The sequence below is a fragment of the Cavia porcellus genome, unplaced genomic scaffold (genome assembly GCF_034190915.1).
Source record: "Cavia porcellus strain 051 isolate PalLab524CR breed Dunkin Hartley unplaced genomic scaffold, mCavPor4.1 scaffold_28, whole genome shotgun sequence".
Taxonomy (NCBI): Eukaryota; Metazoa; Chordata; class Mammalia; order Rodentia; family Caviidae; genus Cavia; species Cavia porcellus.
The window spans coordinates 19,101,164-19,126,692 of record NW_026947511.1 but is presented as its reverse complement, the minus strand read 5'-3'; the positions used below and the strand labels follow the sequence as shown (position 1 = coordinate 19,126,692).

At 36.8% G+C, this 25,529-nt stretch overlaps 1 protein-coding gene across 7 annotated transcripts in view; it reads left to right on the top strand.

The window, feature by feature from the left end:
- Fam13c (family with sequence similarity 13 member C) overlaps positions 1-25,529 on the top strand; it is a 108,867-nt gene that overhangs the window by 11,848 nt on the left and 71,490 nt on the right. For all 7 annotated transcript variants that reach the window (XM_013156706.3, XM_005005300.4, XM_005005298.4 and 4 more), the window contains one exon: positions 22,039-22,157. In XM_013156706.3, coding sequence (XP_013012160.1) covers positions 22,039-22,157 — 119 coding nt within the window. The remainder of the gene's footprint in view (positions 1-22,038; positions 22,158-25,529) is intronic.

Below are 25,529 nucleotides of genomic sequence, written 5' to 3'. Positions count from 1 at the left end.
TTAATTTAGCCTACTGATGGCTGTATCCAAAGGTTTGTTCTTTAAAGTGTCAATTGTTTAAAGCATCTTTTTTTACACTATGGTGCTTATGAGATTCTTTTTTATTAAAGACACCAACCCTGCTATAAAGCTGAGTTAATCTTCACGGAAGCATTGGAGGAAAACAAAACTATTAGATGACAGAAATTGAAATGGCTCTGATCATTTTACTACTGACATATTTAAAATATGAAAGGCTGAGTAAACTTTTATGAGAATAATGCATAAAGTGACATGAAAAACAAGATAAAAAATCATGCCCCCCAAATTAGACAGAATGTCTCCAAGGATGGTTATTTTGGATATTATAAAAAGGAATTGATACAGTTTTCTGAGAAAAAACTTTAATATATAACAAAGATCATAAAACACTATGTCAAGAATATTAAGTAAAATGATATCTTATATCTGTGTTAGGTCCTAAATATGTTTATTAAACTTTATAATCTGTCTTTTTAAAACTAGTATGCAATGGGGAAAGTCTATTAGGCAACCAACATTTTCTCTACAATAGTATACTTGAGACTGAAGTTTTACTTCTCAAGCATGTTCCCTAAAATCAGTGGCTTTGACAATGCTAGATTTAAATGAACAAGCCAACATTTTAAATAATAGTTACAGCTACGGCTGATAACATAATAGTGTTGTCAAATACCAGATACAATTCTACAAGAACTTGAATAAATATAGAAGTCTATGGAACTATTTCATGAAGATTTTGATCAGAGAATAAATACTACAATGCCTTGATTTACTATGCAGTATAGTAGAGAGAGTGGTTCTATTTATAAAGCTGGATTCAAATAAGGGGAATTGTAGTCATCAATTCTGTCTGATGCCTAATGTCACCAAGACATTGAGTTCTAACTTGTTTGTTCTGAGATCATCATTCCTGAAAAGTACCTGTGAAGAACCAGTTGGTACAACTTTTGAAATAGAAGAACACCATCGTGTGTGTTGAGACAGTGTCTATTCTGGGTTCTATTTTGCAGAATTTATATCGAGGGGACTCCAGAGTTGTTCTTCACTAGGGTTTTAATCAGGGGTGCAGAAGGGACAAAGGACTAGATGGTAACCCTTGAAAGTTTGGCTTAGTGCCAAACCTTTCTTACCCTTCTTTTGATCAACTACAAATTCAGAATTACCAGTTTCATTTCTTCTGGGTCATATTAAAATGTTACTTGGAGCAACTAACTCTTTTTTAATCTTAGCCTTGACTATTCTATGTGAAGAAACCATGAGTAGTAGAAAAATCTGATACTTTATGAGCCAATTTGAATGATTAATGCTAGTTTTGAGCCCACTTTGATTTAAAAGAAAGTGCTTTGGTTATATTTACTGATTTAACAGAAGACCAGGAACCGTAAAAACAATGCATGAATGTCCTCTAAGAAGATAAAACACTGGGATAAAGGAAATGTCTCTTTGAAACAGAACAGTTTTCCTTTTTGCTTGTTTATCCTTTTCTTCTTTAGACCATGGACTTTAGGAAGGAATGGCTTAGCTAATGACCTGTCTCCTGAGAGTACAGGTTTGAGGCAAGCTATTACTAGAGTTCATTGCTTATATGTTGAAGTTTAAACAATACAGATGAGTCCTTACTAAGCATAAACTCCTGAAACATTCAGAATTCAGTTGGCCCCTTTGTGGACTAGGTAATTTTAAAGCAAATAGTTTTTCTAAGGAGAACTGATTGGAGGCATGGATTATATCTTGCAACATTTTGTGAAAAGTTATAAATGAGCCTGTATAGGTCATAATATTAATCCTTGACAATCTGATTTGGAGAAGATTTTTAGGCTTGACTAACAACTTTGTATATCAAACCTCATAGCTATTCAGAAATTATTCATCTTTAGGGTAGACAGAGTCTCCTCACTCACTATCTGCCCTAGCCCCATGGATCACCTTTCTGTTTTCTGCGCTGTTGACTATTTTAGCAGAATACAAAAAGTAAGAGGCTATAAAGAGAGATTCTCTGCACTGAGTTGTGTGCTGTGATCATTCCGCTAATCCACTTCCTCAGGGAGCCCTGCTATTTGGTCTGGTGTATGTCAGCATTCAGGTTTTTTCCATTTGACTCCAAGAGCTATGTTAAAGAAGCCAGAAAGAGATCCAGGTCTGAATGTGAAATTTTTGTTTTTATCTTTCTGCAAAAATGAAACCCTCTAAATATTTTCAGGCAAAATTACCTATGATATATTTGCTACATTGCTTTTTTAGAAGAGTATATTTCTTATTGCAGTGGACTTCAAATTGAAAGAAAAAGACAATAGTTAACTGTAGTCCACCTCCCAACCAAAGGAACTAATGTTATGTTTGCAATTATGGATTTGCTTTAAGTGCATAATTTCTTGCTTCTTGCAATATGTTGAGAGTATGAATTCATCACGATTCTAACAACTGGTTTTAGATAATTGTTTTGAATATCGGTGATTAGTGCCATATTACTTTTCAAGCTCTAATGTAGGTGTTTTCCTTCAATTTTTATTTAAGTATGTATTTTCTGAGCAATCTTAATGATCCCGAAGACAGGTTTGTTTTTGAGTTTAGCTTCTCCCTCTCAGGAGGGTGAAGATTCAGGAAAACCATGTTCTGAGAAATGCAAGTTCTATGAGAATGAAGCTAACAGGTTTCATCTCTGGCTTTACTAGTTTATTGTGGTCTGTCAGATTCTGATACTAGTCATTGAATTAACAACCAATTCGTTCTTAAATGACTGAGCTAATGAAGAAAGGTACTTCAGAAAGGAGCGTGGGGTATCTGTAAAATAACTATCACTTTTTAAAAATATACAAAGGCAGTCAGCTTCCCTACTGACATAAAGAATCATAAATGAAATGTGTACTTTTTTCACTTGGGCATTAAATCTAGCAGTGTAAAAAAATGGATGCTTAGATGGAATTTGCATTCAAAACAACAAATTGGAGATTTTAAAGTTTACAAATAATGGGAAACTTGAAAATGTGCCATTATAGTGTTTGGGGTACTTCATCTAACTGATATTCCATCTATGAAGGAAGTTGCAAAAGAATTCTTTAAATAATGATCAAGGGCAATAGGGCTATAACGTGATGGTAGTAGCATATAAGAGGTTCTGGGTTTGATCCCTACACACACTCACAGGAAATTATTGATGGTATTGGCTGAGTGTAGCAACAATTGATGAAAGGACTGATTCCTATTTATATACTTCATGGAATATTAGCCAAAGATGCACATTGTGTCTTTATAGGATAACTTAAAAATAATCTATTTCCCACTTTCTTTTCTTCTGCGTTTGCATATAAATGAATCCTGATTTAAATAATTTTTCATTCTAAGACAGTTTCCATTATTACATATGCATATAAAGTCATACTGTAATCAAGATACACCACTACATGAAAGAAGAGGAACTTGCATGGAATACTTCTGTATCTGCTCCATTAGGTTCCAAGACTGTGACCACTGCTTTGGAGAAATTTCCTTTAATGCTTCCCCGGGGACTTTGAGTAAGATATAGTGATGTGGTAAAATACACGACCTACTGGTACAGATGGATATGTGTTCAACTTTTTTCTAATGTACTTGCTTTCTATACAACTTTAAGAATCTACTAATCAGCTCTTTACATGTCATTTTTCATTTTTATAAGATGCAGGTGATAATTTCTGAAGAGATTATTAAGAATTAAAAAGTGTAATGATATGCACTTGAACTTTCAGCAAATTTTAGGAGAGCAAAAGTAGTTTAGAGAACGTTATATCCTTATTTGATCAGGTACACACTAAAATCTCATTAATTACATGTCTCCTGAGTCATGCTAGGTTGTGCTGTGCTGCAATAACAAATAGCACAGTGTTAGTGTTTTAAACCAACAAAAATGCATTTTTATACATGTTTCATAGCCATCATTGGTCACTAGGAGGTATCTGATTTCCGCAATTAAGGAGCATGATTAACAAAATATTTTTAGTACTAAGTGTCTGTGGTTTCTGGGTCAGAGAGAAAGGAAATCTGGATGGTCCTGTATCAATGGTTAGAAGCTCCAGGCCTGAAGTAGAACACAGTATTTCTATTCACTAGTAACTGGTAAGAACTAGTCTTGTGTTTCCTTCATAACTACAACTCCATAATGTTGGAGCTGGACCAAGAAATCTAATACCACAGTGTGTCCTAAAAAGGAGACTGAATCCCTGGCCACCTATTGACTTCCATATTTTTTACTTACAATAGCACATAGCCCCACGCAAGATGGAATTAATTGGTCTTTTTATCTTCTGTTCCTTTAAAATAATGAAGTATTATTGTGATTAATGTAATGAACTAGAAGAAGACAAAGAACATTAATTAGGTTAAGTAAGTGTCACTGAAAGATATGCATGTTACATTATTGTTTTGAGCAGGGGCTGGGTTTTTGTACAAACATCCCTTCAGTTAAATACCTGCATGCCTATAATTATGGGAAAGAAGGTCTAGCATTGATTTCTTCCTGGTTGTCACATGAAATATGAGCTCATTAATGTTGCTGTTTTATTTAAGAACAATTGTGGCCTTACTCTTGCCAGAATATTATAGTAATGTTGTGTTATGCCAAATAAACCTGTGGTGCTGCGATTTGGAGGCATTTAAAATTTGTTCCCAAAATACTTGTATAGAAAGTGGATTTGACAATCTGGATATTGTTAGATGTAGGAGCTGGGTTTCTGCATACGCATACATATGCACATTCACATTCTCATGTACTTGGTGATATTTATCCAAGAGCAGAGTGTTCTTTAGGCAAAGAAACCAGCTCAGCAAAGACTTCTACAGCCTGTTTTGGAGCTTGGAAGTAAAGTTGTTTGGAAAGTCTGGATAGCAGAAACATCGTGAACTAGCATTTTGGGTAACTAAAAATCTCCAATCTAAACTTTATCAAACACAGTAAAATATCTCTTTGGGACTGAGACAACATATCTACTTCAAGGCTACAATTTTGGAATTCATATTTTGCAAGAGATGTAGTTGCCAGATGAGATGCCTAGTTAAAGTTTAATTTCAGATAAAAATAAATACTATTTTTAGAATGAGTATGTTGTAAATATTACAAGGTATATACTAAAATAAATTACTTGTTAAACAAATTCATTGTTGATCTGAAATTAAAATATAACTAGGCATCTCATATTTTTATTTTCTAGCTCTGTCAACTTATCAGGAATGAGTTACATGAGCTTTTAACCATATACATCTTCTTCTCCAAGACAGAAGTAACCAATTATATTTCATCAGTCTGAGAACTGCTGGGTATTTTTGTTTTGGCCTGGGAAGAGACCTCAGCATCCAGTCTAAATTGAGGAGGTTTGTCGCAGCATTTATTTTATCTTTAGTGTTCAAACAACATGAAACATACTAGGAAAAAAACCTTTCTTAGGATGATAGGTCTTTGAAAACTGGACAGAAGCATTCAAGAATTTTGAAAATTTAAGCTCAGGGTTCTTAGACCAGCTGTTCTATAGGATCTGCTTGCCATGAGGTCACCAAAAGTCAGGAAGAAGGATTTTTATGAGTCAGTTGTGTTAAAAAGATCAAAAGTAACACAGCTTATACCACAAATGGAGGGAACGATAATGCTATATGTTTGGAGCATTAATTATATTGAATATAAACAGGCAGTTAGACCATTGTGGCTTTGAAAACTACTGCTTTACACTGAGGCCAGTGTTGCACACTGCATATGTGGTGATTAGCTGATTTTGAACATTATGTTTTTATGTAGATGCCCGCAGGTGCAGGTAAATGGTAGTCTTTGATCACAATGAAACCTTACCTTCTCACCCAGCAAAGCCAGGCTTGATTTTATTATGAATCTTTTTTTACCTGAACCTTCCACAACTCAATTGCTTAATAAGATGTAGTGACAATTAGAGAGGTTCATCTAGAAACAGAGATGTTCAGTGCTGCTTCTTTTTATTCTTCACCATGCTGAGCTATAATTTTATGATTGCTTGTCTTGGTAATATTGTGTGCCAGAGACATTTCCAAAGGAAAGATCATTCCATTGTTAAACTTTCAGGCTTTTTAACTGGAGCAAATAGTAAATACTCAAAGGGAAATAATCAAGGCTTAGAGCTAAGTCGGTTTGCCAGTGTGGTAGGGGTTGAAGTTGATTTTTATGTGTTTTAATCTGGAAAACAGTGAGTATACTAAAGTTATGACCTATCAGATTTAAAAACCCCCAGAGGAGGGGGGAAAAATCACTGAATGCTGTGCTTGTGGTTCTACAGGAGGGCATTATTCCTTTCATCTTGTTCCTTTTCTCCTCCTATTGCCTACTGTGTTCCCGGCTCTATTGAAACTGATGTTTGAGTTAGAAATACAGATGGCTCAGCTTCAGAAGACCTGGATATTTCTCTCCTTAAAAAACAAAAGGATTGATCAAAAGCTTGAGTTAGTTGAATAATAAATATAAAACAGGCACCCACTAAGGATTAAGGCACTTTTAAATTTCTTTTTACTGGTTACATATAAATACTTTGATCATTATGATGTTTTCTGCCTGATGTGAAATATTGTGCTGGAAATAGACTGAATTACATGTCTACCCATCTCTACCCTATGCTAAAAAAAATAGACATTGGTTTCTGGGTTGAAGTGTCTAGAGATACAAGGGCTTGAGGTTTGAGACCTTAGCGGGCTGTGTGCTGCGTAGAATTACTGACCCTCTGCTTTGTCCAGTGTAGCCTCACTGTCTGCAAGTGATGGGTACAGGCAGAGTCCCTAAAGAGGTAATCAGCTCGATTAAGCAATTGCAGCAAACTTTAGGTGTGCTCTACCTCAAAATGTGGGAGCAGCTGGAAATCACACTGGACAAGAAAAGGATTCTGATCTCTGGGCAGTGGTCACAAAATTTCAAATTTAAAGAAATGAAAATTTTCAGACTCTATTTTTAAAAAGAATTTTTAAATTAAAAAATACAATAGCTCCAACAATTCTTATGTATAATTTTCCTGTCCTGCCATTGAAATTTTAAGTATTTGGTCCCAGTTTTAGAAATACACATCTATGGTATCTGACAATGGTACCCTAGTGGGATCTTCTGAATTGAATACATTTTGTTGTTGATGAAGATACTTTTGAAGTCGGTTTATTTTGGCATCCTCTTACTTGTGAACGAGTTGATAACTGTGCTTTGTCTCAGATACTTCTAACGTTGTGGTGGTTTAAAGGTTTTCCATTGTAAACAGGGCTAAAGAGCAACACACAGTTACACAATCCTTTGTCTCCTTATTTTGAAATGGGTGGTTGGTCACTTTTTCCTCAGCAATATCAAGACTTACCTTTTATTTCAAATACTGTCCACTTTACACCCTCTGTTCTTTTTCAAACTTTTTTTATATTAATAATCCCTTTCTGGGTAAAACCTCCTGTCAATTATACTTGATTACAAATCGGCTTTGATAGCAAGGTATTTTACCACTGATACTAGATTGCCTATATCTAAAGGGTTTTTCACATCCTTCTTATAAGTTGCAGATTCTGGGTTAAATAGAAGTGCTCCAAGATTCACATCCTCTTGGAACTTCAGAATTTCATCTTAATCGGAAATAGGGTTTTTGCAGATATACCTAATATAAGGATTCAGATTGAGAAAAATCCTAGGTGTAGGGTGAACTTTAAAGCCTATAACTGGTGTCCTTTTAGGAAGAGCAGTAAACACAAGAAGATATGGGTAAGAAATGAACATAAAGGTTGAGCCTGAGACAGAAGAATGGCAAGTTGAAGCCCAGCTGAGCGACAGAGCAAGACTCTGTCTCCAAAAATTTTTTTTTAAAGGGCCGAGGCTCTGAATGCAACCCCTAATATCAGGAAAAAAGAGATGGAGGCGAAGGTTTGGGTGTTACTGCCACCAGCCAAGGAGTGGCAGGAGCTACCTGGAGCTGTAGAAGGCAAAGAAGGATACTTCCCTAGAGCCTTTAGAGAGACTATAACCCAGTTGACACATTAACTGGATTTCCAATCACCGTAACTGTGCCTGAGAGAATAAATTTCAGTTGTTTTTAAAATGACAATTATGGTAATTGTTACAGCAACCTTAAGCAACTAATACAAGAGGCTTCTGCAGATGAGACAGTAGCTTATTCCTTCCAGCTCTGAGGGAGCTGAAAAGGTGAGTGGGATTCTGACCATGGCTGCTATGGGGCTCCTCCTGGATTAGCAGGGCAAGAACAATGTGGGCATAGAAAGATACCCCTGGGATCTAGGTGTTACTAAATTGGTACTTAGGCCAGAAATGAAGCAGACTCAGGGTAAAACTTTAGAGTGGCAGTTACAGCAAGACTGAGCTCTTTCCTAATTATCCAGTTGCCTTTTATGACTTTGATAGAAAACAGAATGCCCCAGATTGGTAGAGGTGAGTCTGAGCATAGACGAAGGGTCAAATGTCTTCTTCTGGTGGTGGTGGGAAAAAGCAGAGTGTCAGATAGTTCATAATACAAAGCAATTTGGTAACTGGAAGCTTTGGGGTATACATATAGCATTCACAATTTACAGCAGTTGTTTGGCACTATATAGATTCCATTTGTATTTCCAACCTGGTTAACGGATGAGTTGAAAACTTTTTAAAAAAAATTTATCTTTGAACCCAAAGTAGCTCTCCCAGGAATTCTTTGTATCTCTGTAGCACCCCCTCTAATATTATAGGTCATACCTGGAAGTCAATAACAACTATGAAAATAACACTTTCATAGGAGTGGCCACTGTAGAAGCTTTTCCTGAGTGCTTTATATGTAATAGTTCATTTAATTCTCGAAAATACCATATGATATGCTGGAATTCATAGGCCCTTTTTGCAGCTGACAAAACCAAGACAAGAGTGTTAAGTCATTTCTTCAAGGTCATAAATTGAATGAATGACCTACTGGTATTAGTAGGCGTTGTCTTTTCATTTTTATGATTGCATTAAAATTTTACTTGTGCTTTTTATTGATTCAGAGGGTTGCATTAAACATATGTGGAGGTCCTCCGTACATGCAGCAAATAGGTTAGCTGAGAGTTTGAATGTGCCACAATCCTTGGAGAATAAAATCTGGCTGGGATCAGAAAAGATGCACTGACACATCTATCCAATTCCTTTCACTTCTAGGAAATGGTGATCATATAATTTGTAATAGAGCAGTGCATGCAGCTGGACTTCATTGCGTTGGTTGGAGAGAGATAGGGGGAGGAATAGAGGTGTTTTAGTGACATTGAAGAATCTATTAGGATGAATATTGTGTTTGGCTGTGATTGGTACATTTCATGCAATAGTTTTTGGGGATGCTGTGGAAGCACCTTTTGTATGGTAGTGATTGGGACTGTCCTTTTGTGCATAAGCCCATAAGCTGAAACTAGCAAACCAACTCACTGCCTGTTTCATGCTACTGATACTGGTTTGTTTGTTTGTTTGTTTGAGGCTCCTGGAAGCTTGTTTCCCTGGGGAGAGGCCAAGGCAAGTTGATGAGTAGTCATTTCAGTTTAGCACTGGCTTTGAAGATGGAGACCCTGCTGTACAGTAATTGGCAACCGGATAGAATGTATAATATTAAGGCCTAGTTTTCTTGAAGCCCCAAATGTAGTTGGTATATTGTTTTGGGAGCTGGTTTTATTTTCAAATTGGGTAATGTTTGAATGTTTCAGCATTTTGCTGAACTTACTGACTTTTAGATAAGGACCCATTTTGTATTCTTGTAATAGCAGACATTTGAGGTTATTCTCCCCTGAACATCTGTAGTTGTGGGCACAAGGAGAAATGAGATATATGCTTGTGTATTAGATATCACTTTAGGTGACCCATCTGTAAAATGAGGGTTGATAGTACACACCTATAGTTTGTTTGAAGGGCTAAATGAGACAATCATTAATAAGTACTTACAGTAGTGCCTGGTACATAGTAAGAGCTCAATAGAATATAAAAATATGGTATGGTTATAGCCTAATGTATTATCATTATAGTGGAAATGAAAATAAAAATTTCATTTTCTCTTAGGAAAAGACTGATTTTTCTGTGTCCGTGTTGACCAGTGACCATCAAGACCTGTTTTATGTCTGGTTAGATTTATCTATAATGGCTTACATGCTCTGTTAGTCAACCTGCCAACACAGAGTAATAAAGCTGAGAGTCAGCAACAGCTTAACTTTAATACACACGCCTCTGTAAGTTAGCCAGTCCATAGCATTCTCATTTCTGCTTTTCTCCTGCAGCTAACATCACCAAATACCTAAATGTTCCATCTTCAAAAATCTGCCAGCACCCTGTAGTCTAAGGGTCTCTAAACCCTGCACAGCCCACCTCTTTCTGCTTTGCTCATGATGACCGTCTTGTGTCTTAAAATGAAGCTCTTTCTTAGTTTAGCAAAGCAATAAATTCCACATTTTGTTTAAATATTGAGTTGGAATCTCTTCCTTCAACAATAAAAATCTGTGTAAAGTGATAATGGATCACAAAGAAGGGGCCATAAAAAGAGTGCACACAGAACGTGATTGTTGGTCTGCATTGTGCAATGAGTTATCTAAGTAGAGAAAATTGCAGGGAGGGAGGTTCCCCAGGGTAGGGAACACACCATGGGTAAATACATCAGGGATGGACAATGGCAGTGTAAGAGCCGTCACCTAATTTGTCATGTTTGGGCTGTGAGATGGGCCAAGGATATGGCAAGGCTGGAACAATTTGTAGGGGCTGGATTGTAAGAGTCTTGGGTTTGATCCTAAGATTTCTTGTTCCAGTACTTCTGAAACATTTTTTTTTCTAACAGCAGAGAAGCCATAACTTTTACCCAAATAGGGAGTTCCTTTGAAATCTGTAGATGATATTTGTCATTCTATTTTGATTTTCAAGCATCTGAACTCTGTTATGGTGCTTCAAGAATTTTTTTGCAGAAGGAAAAAAGCAGGATTTTTTTTAAACAGTAGAAGCTGAAAAGACAGATCAACATTTACTTTTCTGTCTTCTCTTTCAGGTAAAATGTGGCTATAATAGTCAGATGGATCTGCCCCTATTTTGACTTGAGAGCATCTGATCTAAACAAAGGCACTCAGGAAGTGGCAGTGGGTGCCTCAGGAAACAAGAGATGCCTGTGTGTGGTGTTGTAGTGGTGCCTGTCATTCAGCACATAGTGTGAGAATTGCACACTGTGGAACTAGCCACTTTTCATCAATCTTAAAAGTATATATGTATATTTTTCAAATACTTTCATATTGCTGAAATCAGGATGCTCTTTTCAATGTTATAATGCCAGCATTATTTATTTTCAAAAAAATAAAATAATCTACCAGTCTTAGGATCAGTGAGTCTGAAAATATCATGCTCAGGGGCAGCATGTGTGTCCAGGTTTGACTAGGGCAGGGTACTGTTTTGATGTGCTCCTGGCCTAGCAGACCCCATTGGTGGGTTTTCCAGCCCTTTGAGTTATTTTGTAAGCTTTTCAGTACATTTACTCTTTGCTTACTTTCTTAGTTTATTTTTATCATTTGAAAAAAATGATAAAAACTTTTTTGGGCCGGGGACTTAGCTCAGTGGCATAAGTACCTGCCTGGCAAGCGTGAAGTTGTGAGTTCAATCCGTGGTACCAGGAAGAAAAAATCCTTATTGGTAAATCTGTGCCATTCTAATATTTTTAGTATATGTGCTGCCAAAGTGAGCACTTTTTAAAAACTTATGAGAATGCTACAGTTTATTAATACATATTTTAATGGAAAAAAGTTCATTTTTCTCTCCAAACTAAATTTGATGTCCCATAAAATTATGTCATGTTAATAATTCAATTAACAAATATTTATGGAGTACTTCGGTGTGATCTCATGGAGGATGAGTCCCGTGAGAGGAGTCTACATGGAGTTTTCAGTCCAGAATGTGTCTTGGGAGTTTGCATCCCTCTGGCATGGCACCAATTGCAGAACATGAAATACTGGTAGATACTTTTATGCAGGAAAGTGATGTAACTCGATTTTGGATGTCTTCTGATTGACTTTCTTTAGTTATTCTCCATACCGTTTACTTAGTAGAATCTTCTCTTCCTTCAGTGTTTCTGGTACCTGAATCTGTACGGAAATTAATTTGAAACATGAATATGTCATTTTTGAGTAAGAGATGCTGGTTATCCAAATGATGTTCAATAGCAGGATTCTGGTTTTTTTTTTTTTTTTCACTCCAAATAAAAGGTTTCTCAAAACGGGTGATGATACAAATAGTACTTGGATCAACTAGGACTTCCTAGGCTTTTCTCAGGGTCACTTACAGTTTTTATACGTTAACTTTACTGGGAATATTCAATTCAACCCAAATGTGTCACCTGATCCCTTTCTATCAGAAAAAGCACCCTGGTAAGCCAAAGTTCTTCATCCTCTACTTGTGGCTATAAACTTCATACTAGTCAGCATTGCATCACCATGGCAAAATATCTAATACAAGTCCTTTTTTTAAGTAAAGAAAGATTTATTTAGCTCATAGTTTTGGCATTTCAAAGTTTAAGATTTACTGCCCATTGGTCACATGACGATGGCACACATTATGGTGCCAGTGCATGTATGAGCAAACAGTTACATCATAAACCAGAGCAGAAAAAGAAAACAAGATGGGTTCTTCAATCCCTCTGGAAGACATATACTCCATGATTTGAGAACTTTCCACAAAACTTTTTTAAAGGCCCATGCCCCTCCCAGAACTGCCACTTTGGGGAACAAGTCTTTACATATATACTTTGGCAGACACTCAACAAGCAATGGTAGAGTCTGATAACAGACTTAGAGATATCCTGAATGACTTTTAAGTTGGAAAATTAGATAGAGAAACTGTTTAGCCTTTGCTGAGAGTTGGCCTCTGTAGTGTGGGGTCCCAGTTTGTGTTAACTCTAAGTGGATTCTTCCAGGAGCCAGTTAGTACCTTGTATTTTTGAAGATCAACTCCTTCCTTCCAGTTCAGTCTAATGTTTTAGGTAAATTGAAGGTATTAATGGGGTACTGCCATTAACAGTAAAAACTAGGTATCTTTGAATTGCATTTTAAATGGATGTGAAACTATAATTGCAGATGAAGATCTAAGGTTTATAAGATGCCACTATTTTCAATGTCTATTTTCTTTATATATCTTGAATAATTTTCATGTTAAGATTTGCTTTCTTACTGTTGTTAATTTATTTTTAGTTTGAGATAGGTATGGGAGGTACTTATTTCTACCTTGGTTTATTTTTATTTAGTGTATGAAATGTTTTTAAAGTGTACTTCTGTGCAATTAAAATATATCTGAACAGTTTTGGTTTCTGAGCAAAAAACAAACAGCATTCATTGTGTTCTAAAGCTGTGAGAGTTCTGATACTTCTAACATCTTTAAAAGGGGAATGTTGAGATGACATAGTTCTTGTTTATGTTAATTGTTCTGCGTTTTGTGAGAACAGTTAGGTTTGCTTTAAAATCCTCAATGACTGACTCAAGGGAAAAGAAGGCAGACTGTCCCTTGATATAGGAAACCGTTTAGAGCCCAGTGTTGAAAGCTGAGAAGCCTTCTTGCCTAATGCTATTTGGTTCAGCACTCGGTTGACATTCAGTGTTATATAAGAAAATTTGCAACTGTCCGATTTAAATTTGATTGTAAAAAAAGGTCTAGTTTGAATTTTACACGACCATCAACTTTGAAAAATTGTGAAGCATAAAATAAGGTAAACAGAAGAAACTCTTCAAACTGACACTTTCCAACTACCTAAATGCCCTCATTTAAAAACATACTTGATAAGTTATGCTAATGAATGGGAAAGTAGTTTGAAAAGTTTACATACTGCCAGTGCAAGCTGCTGTAAGAGTTTGGCAGGTTCTTATTTGTCAGTAAAACAGCTGCTCAAGGCCTTTCGTTAGGCCAAACTTTCTTAATCTCATTGCAGTTACAGAGATGAGCAGGCAAGCAAGGGAGAAGCTGACATTTCAATAATTTCATTTTGCAATTTCTACTTTCCAGAAATAACTCAACTGGCATTTTCATTAGGTTAGTTTGAATTTTTGGAGGTTTTAGGTGTTGAACGTGTGCCTGTGTATGTATGTGTTTTCTAAATGTACAAATGACAGCACTGGGCACTGGTGTGCAGAGGACCTGTTATAACTGAATGAATCAACGAATAATTTGTAAGGTACTGAAACACTTTCAGAAAGAAAATAACTGCAAGACAGACATTTTCCTTTGGGAAACATATTTCGGGGCGGGGGGTATACTGCAGGGACACAGATTCCACATGTGCTACAAAACAAGGTTATAAGAGCTAAACACTACAGAGAACAAGAGGAGAGTCCAAAACAAAGATGCAGTTCTGCTGACGTGGTCTCCAGTGACTGGGGAAGATGAGATTTGGGACTGACCATCCAGGATTCACGGGACAGGCATGCAGTGAAAATAAGGCAAATCCCAGAGGGTGTGAACTGAAGGGTGGTCAGCATGCCGAGGGATTTCCTTGGAATATATTTGGTATCTTGTGATGCTCTTGGTTTATTGATTTGATGTCCATTATTATTATTATTATTATTATTATTATTATTATTATTATAGAACAGTGGTGGTGATCCTATGGCAGGCATGTTGCTTTTTTAAGACAAGGATGCTAATATTTGAATTATATTTTCTAAATGAAAACCTCAGTATTCAGGTTTATTGGCAGTGTTGGCACTTTGAGATAAATAAATGGGTTTTGGGCTCTAGTTTGTATTCTCATCTCTAAAAGGTTTACCATCACTGTAATAGATGAAAGAAATGGGGATAAATCTGCTCTGGCTCTGAAAAAGAAGATATGCTTAGAACTTTTTCTTATTTTTGCTCATTGTTGATCCCTGAGTTATGTTTTGTTTTACTTGCTTGCCGTCCACAACTATAATTGTCCCTGGCAGGGTAGAAAATATCCAGAGAAGTTCTGAAAGTAGCCCCAGAAGAAGCATAGATTTTATTCATAGCTAGAAGCACCCGCCTCCCCTTTGCCACCTGTTCATTGAGTGGGATGCTTTCTCTGAAGTTATGGGTTCCAACTTCTTCTTTTCAGCCTGACTTCAGGGCTCAGGGAGCTGAGGTAATTTTTATGATGGTAATTTTGGAGTTTTCTCATGACTGCTTTGGGAATGGAAGAATAATTTGATTCTTGCTAAACTAAATAAAACAAATAAGAGAGCTTGTGAAATGAAACATTGCAAGATCTTTTAAAGCAAAGAATAACAGACATAGGTTAATAATTTCAGAAAATAACATGATAGAGTTTCAAAGTCAACATGTTGTCCTCTTTGTTAGTCAAAATGGGAGTAAAAACATTTTTTTTATTGGGAAAGTAATGCTTTATAAGGAAGAGGTATTTGAGGGAACTTAAACTCAATGTATTATTTAAAATATGTATATTTGCAATTTATATTAATATCACAGCAATTAGAATTTCCTGTTCTTAAACATATAATAATCTCTGAAAGTTGAAATAATTCTCTAGTTTCTGTAACAGGTCTGGAAAGAGAATGTGCACATATCAAAGGTACCATTTTCCTTTCATAATTTTTGTGCTGTAGAGCTGACCAGTTTCTCATAAGAAGGCTTAAGCTCACTCATGTTGCATATTTTTAGACTTCAGTGACTCATCTCTCTAGTTGTCCCACTTAGCCATGATTTTTGATTCCTTGATTTTAAAAATTGTATGTCTTTTTAAAAATTCACCAGAAACAGATTGCAAGAAATAGTGACACCTATTTTTAAAAAACATTATCTAAAACATCTTATGACAAATGTCATATTGTTGAGGGCACTTTTACTAATGTGTAGTGTTTCTTTTATCTCTGTACTCTGGTTTTCCTCATGGAGTTAAAAGCCCTTAGCATTCCATTGAAACAGGGGTAAGCAGCAAGCTTCCTTCTTCAATCTGTGTCACCTACTTTGCATTTTTTTTCCTCTTTTTAGGTCTTCTTGGTATTCTCCTGTCTCTGTCTCTGTCTCTGTCTCTCTCTCTCTCTCTCTCTCTCTTATAGAAAGGATTGAATCCAGAACCTTTACCCTGAATTATATCTCCATCCCCTTTTTATTATTTAGTTTGAGGCAGTTCCTCTCACAGAGGCACTAAGTTGCCCAATCTGATCTCAAACTTGTGATCTAGCCTTACCCTGTTGAGCCACTGGAATTGCAAGTATGTGCCACCACACCAGGCCTTCTTAAATTTCTTAAGGAATAAATATTCTTATTTTATATTATAAAGTAACAGATACTGATCAAACAGGTCTAGCAATCGAGTAACTTAAAATAAGCATGATCCATATTACGTATAAACACACAGTAATATTCACCCTACCTCCTATGTATACATACTTGCGTACATACAACACACATTTGATCTTCCCTTCTACTTTCCCCAGGGAATTTTACTTTGGTTTTTTTGTTTGTTTGTTTGTTTGTTTGTTTTGTTTTGTTTCATTTTGATACTGAGATTTAAACCTGGAGTCTTCACACTGAGCCACATCCGCAGCGATTTATTTTAAAATGTATTATTAGTAGATGTTTTTTTTTTTTTTTTTAATTTTTTTTTGGCTTTTTTTTTCATTTTTATCGGTACCAGGGATCGAACTCACAACTGCCTGCTTTCAAGGCAGGTGCTTATGCCGCTGAGCTAAATCCCCAGCCCCATTAGTAGATGTTTATAATGCATAATAATTACATTTACTGTAGGGAGTTGATACATGTACCTACACATCTGAATTCTTTCCACTTCCCTTTCCCCTCTGCTTCTTCCCTGCCTCTATTTCTTGATTCCCTCCCTTGATTTGCAAAAGATTTAGGATATTCCTGTGTCACTGTGTTGCCCAGACTGGGTCTGGACTTCAGTGCTCCTGCCTCAGCCTCTCAAATGCTGGCATTACAGGCAGTTACGACTTTGTATGCCTGCAACTTTGGTTTTCGTATAACTAACAATGAATCATTGGTTGTTTATATGTTGGCATTCCTTAAAGATTAGTCCTGATAGTCTCCCAGGTTTTCTCTTCCCTCTCTGCATACTCTGATGTGGTGCCACCTAGTTTCAGTCACTCTCATTCCCAAGTACACATTCTAGCATGACCTAGATTCCAGTTCATTCGTTTGTCATTGTCTATCAAATGTTGTGTACAACTCCCCCTGGACACTGCTTCCTCCTGTGTCCATCTCAAAGAGCAGCAATATCCTCGTCCCATTTTCCCAGCTAGGAAACTTAGCATTGCTTTCAGTCTTCCCTCATTTGGTGATACCTGTCATTCTTTGAGCCTATTCCTTTTGCTTCCTTGATATCTTAATTGATTTTCTTCCATACTAATTACCACCTCTTTAATCCAAGTGACAGTCGCCTCTTGTTTGTGGTGCTGCAGTTGTTTAACCTCCTTCTTCTGCTCCTCTTTTGGTCCTTCTGTCATCTCACTTACAGTTTTATTTTGGAAGATCCTCCCCATCTTTTAGTCTTTCCTGTTGATTTCACTTCATTCCAGTTATTTCTATGGCACTTTTCTAAAAAATTGGGTTTAGTATCTTTTCTAAATTTTCTCAAATCACCATGCACTCACCTTTATTCTACTGCAATATTGCTTATTTTTGCACTGTAATTACATATCTATGTTTCTGTCACCGTGTATCAGTACCCACCCCAAATAATCACTGTCAGACTGTAAGCTCTCTAATGGTAGGAACTAAGGGAAGTATAGAATGTAGCACTTGATAGCAACCAAATATTTGAATGTTGAATAAATATAGCCAGAAATTTAGAGAGCCCATAAAGCTTCAGGGATGACTGGTCCTTGAATCCTAAGAGTTACAACAATCAAGCATAGGGAGCACATTAGCTTTGGGGGATCAATCTGGTTTAAACGTCAGGATAAGAGCCCAGCAATGGCAGTTGGAGATGCCAGTGCTATTAGAGAATGAAACAATGCGATCATGACCAAAAGCTGTTGTTTGTTTTTCTTCCTGCTTTATCCTGTTTGGGCCTATGTAGATTTAGTGAGACATCATGATTGGAGACTTGTACAAGGCCCAATTCCTCAGTGGGACAGAGGGACTAAGGTGAAAGTTCTTTAAAAGAAGTAGCTAGATTTTTGGATAGTCCACTGTGCAAACACCCAAGGGGATTAATCTTGCCCTTTTCCCCAGCTGTGCAGACTCCCTAAAGAAAAGACCTTGATTTCTTTATGAATCTCCCTCATTTTGAGTCCCTGTGTTCACAACCACATAATACAAAGGGGGGAAAAAACTAATACCACTGAAATCTCATGTACTTTGTGGATATTTATACTTGAATACCACCAATCCTGACTGTTACATCTTGTTAACTGTGATTGTGTTCACAGTGATTTGCATGGGATACCTCTCAATTCTGTAGTAAACTTGGATCATTGAAACATACAGTGGGAAGAATTCTGAATGTAGATTTAGGACATTAAGATTAAGATCTGAACTCTCTAGCTTATCTACGCAATAGAGTGTGGTCCTTTTTTATGAAATTTTGAATTACATATTCGATTTACAATATTAAGTCTCTCTTAGTGCAAAAAACTTGAAATAATGTAGTTTCCTCCAAATTAATACCAAACTGTGTACTTCCAAAGCTCTTGAGCCTATTGAATTATAAGCTGTGTTTATTTTATTGAAACATTTCCACCTTAGTTGGTGAACAAAAATACCCACTGTATCTGTCATGGCAATAGTCTTAAAATGTCAGTCGTATTTTGCAAGATCTTTAGGGAGGTATTTCTTGCATAAAAGGCAGTATTTGTAGCCTAGGTAAGTCATCTCTTTTTTTCCTTCACTTCTCCATATCCCCCAATCACATACACACACTAGATGTGAGGAATCACTCAGACTGCTTCCGAGCTCAGGGGTGTCTTAAGGACACCTGAGGAAATGACCTAGCATATCTAGTGCAGGTGCACAGTAGGATACACTTAAGTTACCATGACTTGACACAGGTAAACATGCGGGCATTGGTTTGGGCACTATGTAAAAATGTAAATATGAGATTATAACCTGTGTAAGAATTACACAATAAAGATACAGAGAATTCTCTGCTCTACTCCATGTGCCTGCTGCTATTGCTAATGTCTTGCACACATGCATTTTTGTTCCTCCTTTTTTCTTGGTACTAGGAATTGAACTCAGGACCTTGCACTTGCCAGGCAGGCACTTATGCTGCTCAGCTGTATCCCTGGCTTACACATACATTTTTTTTAAATTTTATTTAAGAGGAAAAAGAGAAAAACACAAAACAAAACAAAGCAGTGTAAGGGTACACGTAATACAGAACTACAAAAAAAAAAACATAACAGTAAGAAATCACCTGTTAATAGATTACATATTATCATCTTGAAAATAGTTGCTCAAATCACAGTATCAAAGAATACAAGGTGGACATTCAAACAGGGAGACTGCAAACAGCTGTGTTCAATGATCCAAAAACATTGATATAGTCAGCTATTTAACACCCCTAAACACACTTGCTGTTATATCCGTTAGAGCTCTTTTTATTTTATTTTATCTTTTTTCCCTCTCTTTTTTACAACAAAATTTACACATTTTGGATTTTATTACTCCTTAGTGCTTATTACTTTTTGGGGGGGGGAGAAAATACAGTCAAATATGGCAAAACAAAGCTGTCAGTCAAAACTAAGGATAGACATAGCACATGGTGTAGAACAGAGTACAAGGTTATCAACGTTGTCTCTTGTTTCCTTAAAAAGAATTGTCTATCTCATTAGATGTTATAAAGTTGGACAAAACAGTAGAGAACAAGACCAATAAAACTTAGGCATTGTAAACATTACAGGACTTCCATAGAAGACAATAGTCAAACCAGAATGGGCATCTTAGTGAATCTTATTGCCTTCAAAGTAGTTGCCTATGTCTTCAAACTTGATACTACCATATAGAATGGAACAGAGTCTAATCAGTCAAAACAAGATCGTGGGAGTACTACAGGACTTCAAAACAAGTTAATAGGAAATCAAAAAGAGTTACTATTTATATATCCTAATTTTTTTGAATTTTTTCTTTAATTAAGAGAAACATAAGAAATGACTAAATAATTTTTTTTGAAACAATAAGGGGGAGATTGAGATAAAACAGGACATAACAATATAACAATAGAGGTCACAGCATGACTGTTTCAACAACCTAGTACTTCACCACCTTATAACCTGACTTAATAGTAGTTACCATAGTGTCTTTTTCCTTGAAATATTTGGATAAAACTTCATATACTCTAGCTTCAAATATTTTCATATCAAGAAGCCCAGAATAAAGCCTTTTTAATTAATGAGTGAAAACTTTATAAGGCTTCAAGGCCACCTAATGGGGAATCATGATTACCACATATTTTTATATATTTGAATCATTATTTACATTAGGGAAACTATTCGGTATTCACACATGCGAGATTGATTTATTTCACTAATGAGTATGGTCTCAAGCTGCGCCCATTTATTGACAAATATCTCAATGTGATCCTTCTTTATAGCTGAATAATACTCCATTGTATAGAAATACCACAACATTTTTATCCATTCCTCAGTTGATGGGCACTTGGGTTGTTTCCAAGATCTGGCGATTACAAATTGTGCTGCTATAAACTTGATACTATCATACAGAATGGAACAGAGTCTAATCAGTCAAAACAAGATCTACACATACATTTTTTAATCTTAAGATCTCACCTGTGAAAATCTCCTTTGGCCCTTCCTCTGTCCCCGGAGTGGGTTGACACTAGAGAAAACTCAGGCAGTAAAATTTAGCTCCTAGTTTAAAAATCACAAAATATAGGAAAAAAGTGCAGTGTGCAAGACATTAGCAAAAGCAGCAGGCAGCGTGGAACAGAACAGAGAATTACCTGCATCTTTTTTGTATAATTCTTACACAGGTTGTTATTTCATATTTACCATCTTACATAGGGAAAAAAAACACCTCATTTAGGTGTAGTGAATTTTTTTTTTAGATTTGCAAAAGGGATAAGATATATTTGCTACTTAAATGCTTACAATAGAGCCATAAACTGAAAAATATTGCTACATTATAAGATCTGACCAGAAGAGATCTTTATGAGCAGGTATGGGTTTTGAACCTGTGCCTGTCTTTCATGATACATTTTTATTTTTATTTGTTGACTAAGAGAAACAAGAAGAAACTCTCCTCTAAACTTCCTATTTATTAAAGGAGCAAACATTTAAAATAATAGACATTCTTTAAAAATATGTTATTGTTATATATTTATAACACATAGTGATTACATTTATCATCAGGAATTTGGACATGTACATATCACATCTTAATCCTTTTTACTTTCCATTCCTCTTTCCATTCCTCTTCCCCTTTCCCACATCTCCTTCCTAACTAGACAAAGTCTACCTCTCTGTTTTCTATCATCTTTTTTTTATTTTCTTCTTTAGATGATTTATATTTCAGATTTCTCATACAGAGAAACCATGAGATATTTAGCCTTTTGTGTATGATTTACTTTGCTTAGAATTACAGTTACAAGTTTCATCTATTTTCTTACAAATAATTCAAATTTATCCTCCTTTGTGGCTGAGTAATACTCCAGAGTGTATATTCCCATTTTCTTAACCCATTCATTCCTTAATGGACATACAGTCTGCTTCCACAATTTAGCTATTATGAATTGTACTGCAATAAACATAACATGTATGTTTCACTGTAAAATGGTGCCTTTAACTCTTTTGGGAAGATACCCAGAAGAGGTATACCTAGGTCAAGTGGAATCTCTAGTTTTAGTTTTTTGAGGAGTCTCCATAGTGATCTCCATAGTTGTTGGGTTTTAAAGTTGTTTTATCTTAGACTCTAGCAAGCAACTAACCAATAGAGAGAGGCTTTAAAACTTTGGACCCCCTGAATTGGCTCCCTTCCACATTATGTGCAGTATAGTATGTCATGTGTTGCTGCTTCCCTGCCCTGAGATTGCCCCAAGCTACAGAATGCTGTGAAACTATTGATGCTGACGGCTCATCTACTTGTGTCGTTTCTTCCTCTAGGAGACAGAACACGTGGTGCCCAGCCAGTCGGAGTGCCTGGGGAGAGCAGGAACCCCAGTTTATGAGAGCCCACAGAACAACTCCTTCAGGTGCCAGGAAACAGTGCGACTCCAACCCAGGTAGGCCCTTTGTCATCAGAACCTGTACTGGGCTAGGGTTGCTTCTCAGAGAAACACTAACTTTGGTGCTTGCCTCCTAGAAACTAAGGCTATCTGACTTTTGTCAATATTGCTTGTAGTCAGAGAAGCTACTTAAAGGGGTTTAGAATCACTGAGTTTGAGACAAATATAAATGACCCATTTTCTCTGTCTTTTTTTTTTTTTTTTCACGTGAAGATTATTACCGTTCAGGTTCAGGGCTAAGTGGACACAGGTGCTGCTTGAAAAAGAAATGCTGTTTCATTGGATTGTACCCCTTTTTGTCATGCCAGAGGTGATTAGGTTTTCCTCTGTGATAATGACAAGTTAGCAATGCCCATGTGTGCACACTGGCTCTAGCTTTTCACCGGTCACTTCACCGATGACTTCACTCAGCTTTCTCTGCTTGTTCAGGCAGTTTTAGTCCCAATCCCATTTTATGGAGGAGTCTGAGGCCTAGACATTAAAGGACTTGCCTGATGTTATGCAAGCGAAATAGGCTGAGCTAAAATTTGATCCTACATATGTTGGCATAGCGGGTGGCAGGTGCAGCTCCTGTGCTGACTCATGTATTGCCCTGTACCCTTAGCCCTGAAGTGGCCCCAGGACTGGCCTCTCTAGCCTCCTAGGCCTGCTGGGGGTAGCTCTGGATCCGGGGAAAGGATGTGGGTGGAAAGCTGACTACAGAAAGGTTGGCAGGACACTCTGACGGGAGCCTGGCATTGCAGCTGTCTATGGAAAATCTCTTCTAAAATAAACAGAAGAAAGAATTCAACTGCTAGTTGTGTCAGCTGTCTTTGCACGGTCCTATCTGTCATGTAATCATAGCCCTCCCTCACCCAGTGGAAAGGGAGTGCTCTGGCTCTGAGCACGATCTTTCGAATCTTTTTCCTAAATGAATCAACAGCATTGTGTGTCAGAATACCTAAAGGACTGGAGGAACTCCAAAGGTAAGGTGATCCACTCTCTAAGTGGGTTCATGGGCACTCTTTCTAAGTCTCCCCACCAGTTGCCATCTCATATCTTTATTCTTACCTGATCTCAGGTAATAACTGTTGGGTTTGACTTGTCATTTCCTTACCAATCAGGGCACCTTTCCTCTAACTTGAAGCTGTTTGGGACTGACTAGAATTAATTTGGCCAGTTCTCCACCTCTCCCCACCCCCAGCCTGATGACTGCTTCTCTAAACAAGAATAAGGTCAACAAGTTCCCATGCATATCTCAAAATAGTATAAAAGCAAAATAAAACAAACAAAGCTTCAAACTAAATCATTCATGTTTGTGTTTGGAGTGCATGGTAGTCTTTGAGGGTAGACATTCAGCAGTGACCGAGGGGTAAAATAATATTAGGAATTAGCCTTCTCAAATTCTGCGAATTTAAAACTTTTTTATATCTCATCTATGGTAGGAATGGTAAGTGGCAATTTTACTGTTGTCAGTGGGAAAATTCAAAATTTAGTAGGATTTCTTGTTGATCACTCACATGATGAGTTGTGCTAATGATACTGAATTACAATAATTCTGTAAGAGAACACAGAGAAGCAATTCTTACACTGCTGTATGGTGTTACACTTTATTCAGATTCACAGGGACCTATATTAAACAGCATTCACACTTGTATAAAACCTTAGGAAGTTCCTGGGCTTTCTTTACATGCCAGGAAAAAAAAAAAAAAAAAAAAAAACCAGGTACAGAGCTGGCCATTAACTTCCTCTTAAAATCAGGGCCATGTTCCAGTTGCCAATAGATTGACAACTTCTCGCACAGGGAGATCTTATCTATGTTCTTCTAACCTTTAGCAAATCTCCACAGGATTCCAAAATACCTTGGCATTCTTTTCTCCTACTAGCCTCCATTTCTCACTTTTCCCACTTTTATGGCATCTACCTTTCTGAGCTAGCAGCATTCCAGAATGTTCTGTGTGCCAGTGCCAGTAATCTCAGGATCTGGTGCTCACCCACAGATAAGTGATGTCAGGCCATTTATATCTTATAATATTAGGTTTACTGTTTAATTGAGAATGGTAACCTTTAAATTACAGAGTTATTTATTCTAACTATGTTGGCATCACTCCAAGGACATTGTAATGGGACTTAAAAAATATAACACGTCTCAAATTATTATAGGGATTGTGAAATTTGACAAACTAATGAAACAAGATCTTAGGCTAAAAACAACTTTGAGTCAGGTAGTTTCCATTCCTGATAACATTCCTCTTCTGTTTGAAGACAGCATATGACCAGGTTTGGTTATATCATGCCCAAAAGAATCTTGATAGAGACATGATACTGTAACAGGACATGCCAGACCTCAGTCTGGCCCAAAGTGAGGGAAGAAGGCAGGCTAAACCTCAGCAGACGCAAAATGCTACCTTCTTAGAGGCAGTCTGCGGGGAATGTTAGCAACATAATTAGCTCTGCAAAGAAGAGAAGGGATATCTTCCTGTGGCAAGGAACTGTCAGGTGTTCACTTATCATTTGGGCATCTTGAAGGAATAGTCCTCAGAGAATGAATTCAGTCTTGTAAAAGTGACATTTTAGAGCCGATTAAAACCAGGAGATAAGAATTGGTCTTTCCACACACACCAAATAGTTTCATGCCTGCAGCTCTCAGAGCTTTTTGTATCTCTTTCTAAAAGGAATCATCTGGATCCATAGATGAACTCAGGTAGATCTAGGAATATTCTTGCTGAAGTTTGAGTGTATGTAGACTGTATCTGTTTTCTAATTTTGCTACACTGAATAACCATACCCTTGTAGCTTAAATCATAGATTTATTGTGACACAGTTTTGTAGGATAGAAGTCCAACATGGTTCTTACGGGCTAAAGTAAAGATGACCAGACCGTGCTCCTTTCTAGAGGCTCTGAACAAAACCAACTATTTCCTTGCTTTTTCTTGTTTCTAGAGACTGCCTGTGTTCCTTGGCTTGTGGCCCCTTCCTCCATTTTCAAAACCAGTAACATTGTATCGCTGACCTTTCTTGTGTGGTCACATTTCACTCTGATCCCTGCCCTTTAGGTATTCCTGTGATTACATTGGCCACACTAGGATAATCCAGGATGATCTCCTTTTCTCAAGTTCCTTACTTCAGTCACATCTACAAAATCTTTTTATATGTAAAGTAACATGGAGGGAGATCAAGCAAAGGATGAGAATGTGGATATCTTTTAGAGTCATGAGCCTGTCTACTGTTTATTTTTCCAGAGCTAATCCATAAAGCATTTATCAAATAGGGCTCATCACTCAAAAAAAAAAAAAAAAAAAAAAGGTTTAAAACTCTTCTCCTGACCTCCCCAGCTTGCTCTTCAGAATTTCCTCATCAGAGACATCCTCAGATCATTTAAGCCTGATT